Source organism: Phasianus colchicus, chromosome 24 (genome assembly GCF_987193195.1).
Source record: "Phasianus colchicus chromosome 24, bPhaCol1.hap1.1, whole genome shotgun sequence".
In the NCBI taxonomy this organism is placed as follows: Eukaryota; Metazoa; Chordata; class Aves; order Galliformes; family Phasianidae; genus Phasianus; species Phasianus colchicus.
The window spans coordinates 6,194,671-6,203,841 of record NC_143459.1 but is presented as its reverse complement, the minus strand read 5'-3'; the positions used below and the strand labels follow the sequence as shown (position 1 = coordinate 6,203,841).

Sequence of the window (9,171 nt, the reverse complement as noted above, 5' to 3'; positions counted from 1 at the left end):
CGGGAGGGGCTCCCCGGGTCACCCGTCGGGCCGGCTCGGGTCCGCCGCTCCTCGCGGCCGTGGCCGTTACCGCGGGCAGTGCGGGCTGAAAGGGCTGCCGGACGGAGCCGGGAGCGCAGCCGGGCCTTCCAGGAGCAGCGGCGGGTCTGGGGGCCTCCCAGAGCGTCCAAACGTCTCCCCGAGAGCCACCACCGGGAGATGTGAGGCTCTTGCTTTAACGGATGGATATACTGAGAGTCAGGGGGTCTCCTTAGGACCATCGGTGCGTTTAAGGGTCTCCCCAGGACCATCAGAGGACCTCAGGGTCTCCCCAGCGCCGTCGGTGGATCTAATAAACAATGTCTCCACTTGCACACGAGCACAGCCAGCAGGTCACGCTGCTGGAGGGCAGTGGGGTGCCCCAGAGCCCCGGCTCGGTGCTGCCATCCCTGCAGGAAGGCAGGAGGTTTCTGCACGCTCATGGCACCGCTGGGCTGAGGTCCCCGTGAGGATGCTCTGCTTAATGGGAAAAGCTGCAACATTGCTTTTAAAACACATCCTCTTCCCGGAGGCTCACACACCGCCTGGCTGCGCGCCCGGGGGAGTTTGCCAATGTCTGGAAATGACTAGAAGAATTTACAAAACAACGAGCCTGTCCCTCCTGCAGGCTTCCCAGCACGCTGCTGTCCATGCAGGTGGGACCCAGGGGTGGGTGCTGTGCTCCTGCAGTCCGACAGATCCCAACGTGCTCGGCATTAACACGACGTGGCGCTGAGCCTTGCTGGCTCCTGCAGGAGCACAGGGGCTGGCGGAGCTCTCCTGTCTCTGCTTCTCATTTCCCCCCGCCACCGCTCTGACCCCTGACCCAACCCCGGTGAATGCTCGAGTGTTTGGGCAGCCATTTCCGGGCACTTGCACCCAGTTCTGGGACAACTCCTTCCAGCTGGGCTGCCTTTGGGTATTTGGTGACCCCCAACGGTGTGCGCTCCTCTGGGGCAAAGCTAATCCCTGATCAGGGCGTTTGTGTTGACTTTCTGCAACCAGCTCCAAGTTCTGAGTCATGAGCCTCCCAAAAAGATCCTGTTTCTCACATCTCTCCTCTCCTTGGATGTCGGCAGAACCAGTTTTAAAAATATTTTTGCACACAGTTACGGAGCACTGTCCAAATAAGACAGTGAGGATCAGTCACGCTCCAGGGAGAGCTCTGAGCAGAGGGGAGCAGAGTGGCTGGGATGGGGCAGGTCATCTGCAGCCTCCCAGTGCCTGGTCCTCTTCCTGGGGAGGGGGAATGTAGGCAGGAGCACCCCAGCTCAGCCGTGTATCCTCTGCTCATGTGGCCAGGACAGACAGAAGGACATTGGGCAGCTTGTTGTGCTGGAGCTCAGCTCCTGGGCAGTGAGATGGGATGGAATGGCCTGTCCCCACCAGCCACAGTGCTGTGTGCTGCATCCCCTCGGCAGCCGCCAGAGCTCGTGGGGTCAGTTCTCTCAGCCATTTTGCTGCCCACATGAGCTGGAGGTGGTGAGACAGATCCGTGTCCAGAGCCAGGCACCTGCTGGCTCCACAGGCTCAGCCTCATGACTCACTGATCCTGCAGTGCCTGTAGGCGGTGGGGAAAAGGTCCTGGCACAGCCACCGGCCTCACCGCGCCCCTGCAGTGCCGCCCCCCACCCCAATGCACCCCTGAGCCCTCACACGGGGCTGGGAGCTGGTGCTGCTCCTGGCGCCCAAGCCAGGGCATGGAAAAGCCCAGCATTAGCCTCGTCTGCAGCAGTGCCCTTGTTAGCAATCACTGGGCCACAGAGACACGTGCACACACATGTACACAGGTACACACACACGTACATGTGCAAATGCCACAGTGGGCATTGCTGGGGCAGAGGGGACAATCCTATCCCAGCAGTGGTGCCACCGGGCCGAGCAGCCTTGATGTGGATGTTTAAAGCCGGTATCTGGGTTGTGCCAAGAGATAACGCAGCAGCAGTGAGGTTCAGAGCTGGCAGTGTTGGGAGCTGCAGCTTTGTGCTCCCACAAGGGACAGACCCAATGTCCCCAGCTGGGCAGGCATCCATTCTGCAGCAGCTGTGCTGGTACCGGTGCTTTCCTGGTGCCTCACCGTGGGCAGATCGTTCCTGGCACCAGATAAGCAGGAGCTCCTGGCGCCTGCAGCCCAGGGCAGGGTCTGACCCCGCTGCCATGGAGCTGCCAAGGTCCTTGCAGAGCAGCGAGGACGGCGCCTTCAAGCTGCGGCTTTCATCTCTGCCCCAGCCCCAGCTGGGTCTGTGCCCACGCTGCCCTCCTCCTCCTCCTCCTCCTCCTCCTCTGTCCCGCCAGTGACCTTGCGCAGACCCTGAGCATCCTTATCTGGGATTTCTGAGGTCTGAGGCAGCTGCAGCATTTCAGCAATGGGAATAGGGTCAGCCCCAGCACTGCAATATGGCCACAGACCTCATCCCATGCTGGCTACCACTGCAGCTCCCTATGGTGGCAGCACCTCAGCTCTCAGCTGGGGAAACTGAGGCAGGAGCAGAGCAGGTGCCCTCTGGCCGGCACCAGGACACCGCAGCAGGCACTACGTCTCACCGTGTTCCAGCAGCTGGAACGTTTCCCTGCAGATATTCTCCTGCCTTCCCTTCTCCCTGTTTGCTGGAGCAAAGTCCAGGGCAGCTCGTGCATGGATAGAGCCATGCCTGGTCCGACACCCGAGCCGCCCGTTGCCTGGTTATGTCCACAAAACAGCCGGGGCGATCCTCTTACCGGGAACAGCTGAGCACAGCCCCGCGCCTCCTGGGTACCCCAGCAGGGTTTGCTGCACGCCTGACCCGCAGGTCCCCCCCCTTGGCAGATGCAGATAGAGATGTATATTTATCTGCACAACTTGTCCGAATGGAAAGCATTCCTCTCCCGGTGAGTCAAAAGCCTCAGTGCAAAGAGAGGCACTTTGGGGGGGGGGGGGAAGAAGGTGCATCGAGCTGAAAAAAGCAACAGGGTCAAAAAAAAAAAAAAGAGCAAACACCCAAATCTTCCCTTTCCTTTTAAAGCTCTGCTCCCCCACCATCGTGTGCTGGCGGGCCGGGACATGGACACGAGCAGTTATTTTAAACCAAGCAGTGAGCAAGGTGACGGCGGTGCTGACGTGGGGACGGGGACAGGGTGGCATTTGGGGATGTTGCAAGCAGTGGTGTGCGTTGCTGGGCGGTTTCAGGGCACGTAAGCTGGCGACTTCCTGAGCTGCGAGTGCCGACTTCCTGAGCGGGCACAGCCAGGGCGGAGGTAGGAGGAATTTTTCTTTAATAGATAGATAAACTTCGCTTTAATCAATCGCTTCTGCCTTTCTCCTCCTCCAGTCCCAAGCTGGGAGATGCCAGGGCCACAGCCCAGCAGCCACAATGCACTCCTGGGCTGCTGCATGCATGGCAGTCCGGCAACATGGGTACAGCTGGTGTAAATAGATGCTGGTAGTATTGTCCCAAAGGGTGGGGTTAGGATGCTGTGGGCTGGGGGACCAGGGGTAGGTGGGCAGAGATGGAACCTCCAACCCCAGGCAGCATCACTGCTGGGTGCTGAGATGCCATTCCATCCTCAAAGGGAGAGCAGAAAAGGGGTGCGGACATGCAGACAGCAAAGTGGGGGCTGCAGGAATCAATGTGTTGGCAGGGCAGCCTCTGGCACACACAGAGCCCTCAGGGCGTTGGTACCCATGTGCTCCATGCACAGGATAAGGCCACACCAAATCACAGCCATGTGCTGTGTCCTCACCATGCCCCTTCCAGCCCCCACCGCTGGGTGCGCACCCCAGCCCAAGGATCCGGTGTCCCCATCACAGCAGATGCCCAGCCCGGCACCCGACGGGGTTGGGCTGGAGGCTGCACAAAGGGGCACCCTCAGTAAATCAATCCTGCATGGAAAGACCCCCGGTTGGGTGGGGGCACTGGGGATTCTGCGGAGCTGCAGCCAGCCTGAAGGTTTCACTGCCAGGGATGCAGGCATGGCCCTCCCCGCCCTCCTCCTCCTCCTCCTCCTCCTCCTTCTCCTCCTCCTCCCGGGGAGGAGGGCGGCAGTACCCGCAGCTGGCGCTGCAGCGGGTGAAGCGGCTGCCGGGGGAGTCTGATTTCCAACGCCGTGTATTAATAACCCCCACCCGCCCCATGCTAAGCCCATGTGCAGCGCAGTGCAGGGGGCACCGGGCTCCGGGAGAGCAAGGTACGAGCCGGCCCTTGGGGAGATGTGGGGGAGAGGGGCCGGGGGCTGCGGGGTGCGGACTCTCAAGGGGTTGGGGGTGAGGTTCAGCCCCTGGGGAGCATCGCGGCCACACAGACTGGGGCCGAGGGGGTGGGGGGGAGCACAACCCGTGGGCGCAGAGCTGTCGCTAAGTTTGATAAATCACTGCTGGAGGCATAGGGAGGGAGGGGGGGCACGGCAAACCCTGCACAGCCCTCTCCCCACCTTTCCCCGCACTCCTCAGCTCCGGCGGTTGAGTCCGAGGCTGCGATGTGTCAGCGCTGCAGAAAACTGCCTTATTAGGAGAGAAAGGACCGGTGAAAATCAGCGCTTTCCGTAAAGCCGCTGAGGCGAGCCGGGGGCCGCTGGGTGCCAGCCTGCACTCATTCCTTCGGGGATGACGAGACATGAGCTCAGCCCGCGGGGCCGGGAGGTGAGAGCATCCCCCCGCCCCCCACTGCAGGAAAAGCCCTCAGCAGCCCCAGGGCCGTGCGCTGCTCCGTGCTCTCAAATAGCGCGTGGGGGACGTGAGATGGGAGCGCTTTGTGGCGGCGGCGCTCGGTGCCCACCCGGGAGTAACGCCCGGCTCGGATGACACGGCAAAGTGAGCGGCGCGGGCCCTGCGCGGTGCTGCGCTCCGTCCCCAGGCAGCGCTGAGCCCGCTGCGCCCAGCAGTGCATTCCCGTGCCGTGAGGTTATGGCACATAGCTGGGCGCGTTGCACTGGGGATGTCTCACCGGGAGTGCGGGGCGAGCTGCAGTGATCCGTGCAGCATTACGGGGACATGGGGAACTGCTGCTGGGTTTCGGTGCTTGCTCTCTCTCTGTCAGTCACTTTAGAATGGCTTTGCTCCTTCATTCTGGCCCATGCTGATGCCAAAAGCTTGTGTCCAAGCTGTTCTCGGGGCAGGCAGGGAGGGATGGGTCCTGTCCCACCACCTGCTGATGTGTCCCTTCTCCTTTGCAGGGACCTGATGGCAGAGCCAGAACCTCCTCCAGAACCGCTGCCAGATGAAGCAGGAGCGGCCCCAGTCCCACACCCCAGGGCTCCGTGCAGCCCAACAGACCCAGCGCCGGGCCTGGGGGCTGCTCCTGCTCCGGGTGCCTGCGGGGAGCTGCAGGAAGGTGTTGGGGACACGGCCTTGAACCTCACCATGCTGGGGACACTGCTGGGCGAGGAGACGGCCGGGACAGGGGCACTGCTGGGGATGGATGGAGCAGAAATCCCACTGGATGCAGAAACAGATGAACAGATCCTTCTGGATGTGGATGCTGGTGGGACAGGGATCCCACTGAATATGGATGGGGCAGGAATCCCATTGGATGCAGAAGATGAAGCAGGGATCCCTCTGGATGTGGATGCTGGCAGAACAGGGACGCTTCTGGATGCTGATGGAGCAGGACTCCCACTGGATGTGGAGGCGGAAGGGTTAGGGATCCTGCTGGATATGGATGCCGCCGTGGCGGGACTCCTGCTGGATATGGATGGGGCAGGAATCCCACTGCACGTGGATGGGGCAGAGATCCCACTGGATGCAGCCAGGGCAGGGATCCCATCGGCCATGGACACCGACGGGGCAGGAATCCCGCCAGGCGCAGCGGGGATCGGGGTCCCGCAGGACATGGACGCGGAGGGGGCGGGCACCCCGCAGGCCGCAGAGGGCACGGAGCGGCCGTGCCTCAGCCTGGAGGAGCTGGGCGAGTATTTCCAGGAGTGCATCGAGGCGGTGGAGCAGCTGGAGAAGGAGCGCGACGCGCTGATCGAGGAGCTGACGCAGCTGCGCGAGCCGGCGCTGCAGGACATCCGCCATGCCCACCAGGAGATCCAGGCCGCCTGCCGGCTGCTGGCCAAGGTGGAGCTGGAGAGGGACAACCTGAGGGACGAGATCCGTCAGATCAAGCAGAAGCTCTTCAAGGTGACCAAGGAGTGCGTGGCCTGCCAGTACCAGCTGGAGAGCCGCCGCCACGACCTCTCGCAGCACGCGGCGTATCGGGACGAGCTGGAGAACCAGGCCGGGCGGCTGTCGGGAGAGCTGAGCCGCCTGCGGGAGAGCTGCGAGAAGGAGAAGGAGGCCCTGAGGCAGCGCCTGGAGGCCCCGCCGTGCCGCCAGGACCCGCAGTACCTGCAGGAGAGCCGGCGGCTGTCGGCCGAGTTCGAGAGCTTGGTGACGCGGAGCCGCCGCGGCCTGGAGGAGCACTACGAACCGCAGCTGCTGCGGCTGCTGGAGAGGCGCGAGGCGGGGACACGGGCACTGCAGGAGCTGCAGGGAGAGGTGCAGGGCATGAAGGAGGCCCTGCGGCCCTTGCAGGGCGAGGTGAGCCGGCTGCGGCTGCAGAACCGGAGTCTGGAGGAGCAGATCGTGCTCGTCAAGCAGAAGCGCGACGAGGAGGTCGGGCAGTACCGGGTACGTGCGGGGCGATCCCTACCTGCGGGCACTGCCAGCACGGGTGGCAGAGGTCTGGTGTGTAGGCTCAGGGGGGCAGGGAGGCTGGGGAGGCAGCACAGGGTTCCGTCGAAGGCACTTTTCTCCCTGAGGATTTACTCGGTGCCCCTGGAGGAGCCCCAGAGGCTGAAGCTCGGTGACTCAGCAGCGCTGTGCCCTGCCGGGATGCTCAGTGCAGCCCGCTGTGCAGAATGAGCTTTGGGGAGGGCTCCACACCTCAGCAGGTGTTGCCTCCAGCCAGCAACGTGCAGAGGCACCGAGGAACCCCAGGGACAGAGAGGAGGTGCAGTGCTGCATCGGCCCGCAGCTCCACATCAGATGAAGCAGAGCTCAGGTGCTGGAACAGAGCCGTGAGGCCAAGCCAGGCCTCCTCACAACACCTCGTGTGCTGTACAAAGTACAGTTCAATATCCACAAGAGCCCTTTTGGCAGGGCAGCCCCACCATCCATCTCCAGCATTCCCAGCCATCATCACCACTGCCCACAGCCAACATCATCCCTACAGGCACTGCTGTGCTGCAGCACTGGGACTGGGACGCAGCTGCCATGGTGCTGCTCAGGGGGCTCAGGGCCCCACCTCATTCAGACCCAGGGAGCCCCCACTGTGCCTCCCTGCTGCCTTTTCCCCATCCCCTTGTTTATCTACTTAAGTATTTTAGATCATAAAGTGCTGACAGCCTTTCAAACGCACACCCAGCAGTGTGGGGGACAAACTCTGCCAGCGGGGAAGGCAAAGCACAACTGCACGCCAGCCCTGGGTGCCGCCTTGGTAGGGAAGCAGAGGTTTTCTGCAGGGGTTTCTTAAGACCACCACCACGGAGCAGGGCAAAGCTTCCTACGTAACCGGGTTCTGTCTTCACCCCAGGAGCAGGTGGAGGAGCTGGAGGACAGGCTGAAGGAGCTGAAGAACAGCGTCCAGCTCCAGCAGCGCAAGAACCAGGAGCTGGAGGAGCTGCGGAGCAGCCTGCACCACGAGCTGTCCATCTACAAGTCAGTGTCTGCTCCACGCACCTCCTTCCGGGCTCAGGCTGCAGGGGTGGTGCTGTGGAAACTGCAGAGCCTTTGCCATGCAGCCGTGTCATGGAAAGTTCTGCACAGAGTAGAAGCAGGGGCTGCCTTCCAAGGGACAGGCACGGCAACTTGAAAAAATATACACTATTTCCTTAGGAACAGTGGAAGGGAGCTGGGTTTCAGTTTGAGAGGCACTGCTGCAGATGGTCTGTATCAGAGGGAACAACCTTCTTGCTTCTGAATCTGCTGCTGCTTTCACTCAGGGCTTCTCTACCACATTTTAAAGCTCCACAACACATCCACAAGTTTGTGGACTATTTTCTTGCCAAACTTTGTGTTGCTATGTTAGTCCACATCTCAGCAGTACACACTCTTAAATATTTTCTGCAACTTTAATGCTACGTAGAGTTCCTTTCTCACCCTCCCCGTGTAACTGCACTGAGGGAGGGCATTTCCCCAGCAGCTGCAGCTCTTCTCTCCACGAAGCACCGCAGTGGTGAGCCCAGGGAAGAGCCAACCTTCCCATGTCGGTGGTGCGTCTCATTGTTACAAAGTTTATTAATGAGAGTAACTGCAGCATCTCTGCTGCGTGGGGTCCCTGTGAAGCACGGGGTGCAGAGGCTGACATGGAGCCCCAGCTTGGCTGCAGTCTCTTAACACCCAGAGCTACGAAGCGCCATTGCTGGAAGCAATAGCGCTTCAGACTTCTTACATGTCAGCTCACCTCCTCGAGTTTCACTTTTGACCTGGGAGTCGGAGTGCAGTAGTCTCAGAGCTGCCTCCTCCTGTGTCCTGCAGCAGCAATCACAGCTGCCTCCTCCCATGGCTCGCGCAGCAATCGCGTTCCCTGCTGCCAGACCGCTGTCCATCCCAGGGCTGGCCGCAATCCGCGCGTTCAGTGCCACGCACTGAGCCAAGCTGAGCATTACCTAATTGCTTTTCCTTCACACTGGGAAGATTTTTTTTCATTAGCTTGTGTTTCATATGTTCCATATTTAGTATCCTAAATTCGCTTTCTACCCACACAGGGGCTGCTTAGAAATCTACGGCCACCTTTGCAAATCTGAAGAAAAACCAGACCAGGAATGTTAGAGATGAGATTTCCTCCTCACCAAAGGGCGGTGCTGGAACCTGCAGGGTCGGCTCCTCTCGCTGCCCAAAGTCAGAGCACCCCTCTGCTGTGGATCTTCTACTAAACTGCTTCTCCACACGCGAGCAGAGAAAATGGTACTTGCACTGAACGGACATGGCTGAAGAATCACACGTGTATGTTTTGCTGTGTTTGGAAAATGTATCGCGTCCTGTTCCATAGGTAGAGCATATAAGCCTGCACAGAAAGGACTTATGGGGCTGAATGCTGAAGTTTACGTACAGAAGTGTTTCCTTTTGTAGCTCAGTGGTGTCTGCTGTATTGCGATACGCTCCATGGACGGCCACAGAAACTGAAGTCTGTGGATAAAAGGTTTCCACTTTATAGTCTCACACTGAAAATAAAGGTCAGAGTTTAAGGATCTTTT

At 60.4% G+C, this 9,171-nt stretch overlaps 1 protein-coding gene across 6 annotated transcripts; it reads left to right on the top strand.

Annotated features, from left to right (window-relative positions):
• Window positions 1–2,469: 2,469 nt before the first annotated feature.
• SYNC (syncoilin, intermediate filament protein) lies at window positions 2,470–9,165 on the top strand. 6 transcript variants are annotated; one of them, XM_090124258.1, is made up of 6 exons: window positions 2,471–2,886; window positions 3,021–3,252; window positions 4,445–4,633; window positions 5,167–6,604; window positions 7,509–7,633; window positions 8,683–9,165. In XM_090124258.1, the coding sequence occupies exons 3-6, from the start codon at window positions 4,608–4,610 to the stop codon at window positions 8,744–8,746; spliced, it is 1,653 nt and encodes a 550-aa protein (XP_089980384.1). In that variant the 5' UTR covers window positions 2,471–2,886; window positions 3,021–3,252; window positions 4,445–4,607; the 3' UTR covers window positions 8,747–9,165. The 6 variants fall into 6 exon arrangements, with proteins under 6 accessions (XP_089980381.1, XP_089980384.1, XP_089980386.1 ...); XM_090124260.1 differs by lacking the exon at window positions 4,445–4,633 and having other exon boundaries at window positions 2,472–2,886; XM_090124259.1 differs by lacking the exon at window positions 2,471–2,886 and having other exon boundaries at window positions 3,011–3,252.
• Window positions 9,166–9,171: the final 6 nt, after the last annotated feature.

What these genes read in the sequence shown, in the direction of transcription:
- SYNC (XM_090124255.1), top strand. Translation starts at nt 2,825, where the DNA reads ATGCAGATAGAGATGTATATTTATCTGCACAACTTGTCCGAATGGAAA. An exon ending in AGGAGGTCGGGCAGTACCGG is followed by an intron (nt 6,605 to 7,508) that starts GTACGTGCGGGG and finishes TCTTCACCCCAG; the next exon opens with GAGCAGGTGGAGGAGCTGGA. An exon ending in CACGAGCTGTCCATCTACAA is followed by an intron (nt 7,634 to 8,682) that starts GTCAGTGTCTGC and finishes CTACCCACACAG; the next exon opens with GGGCTGCTTAGAAATCTACG.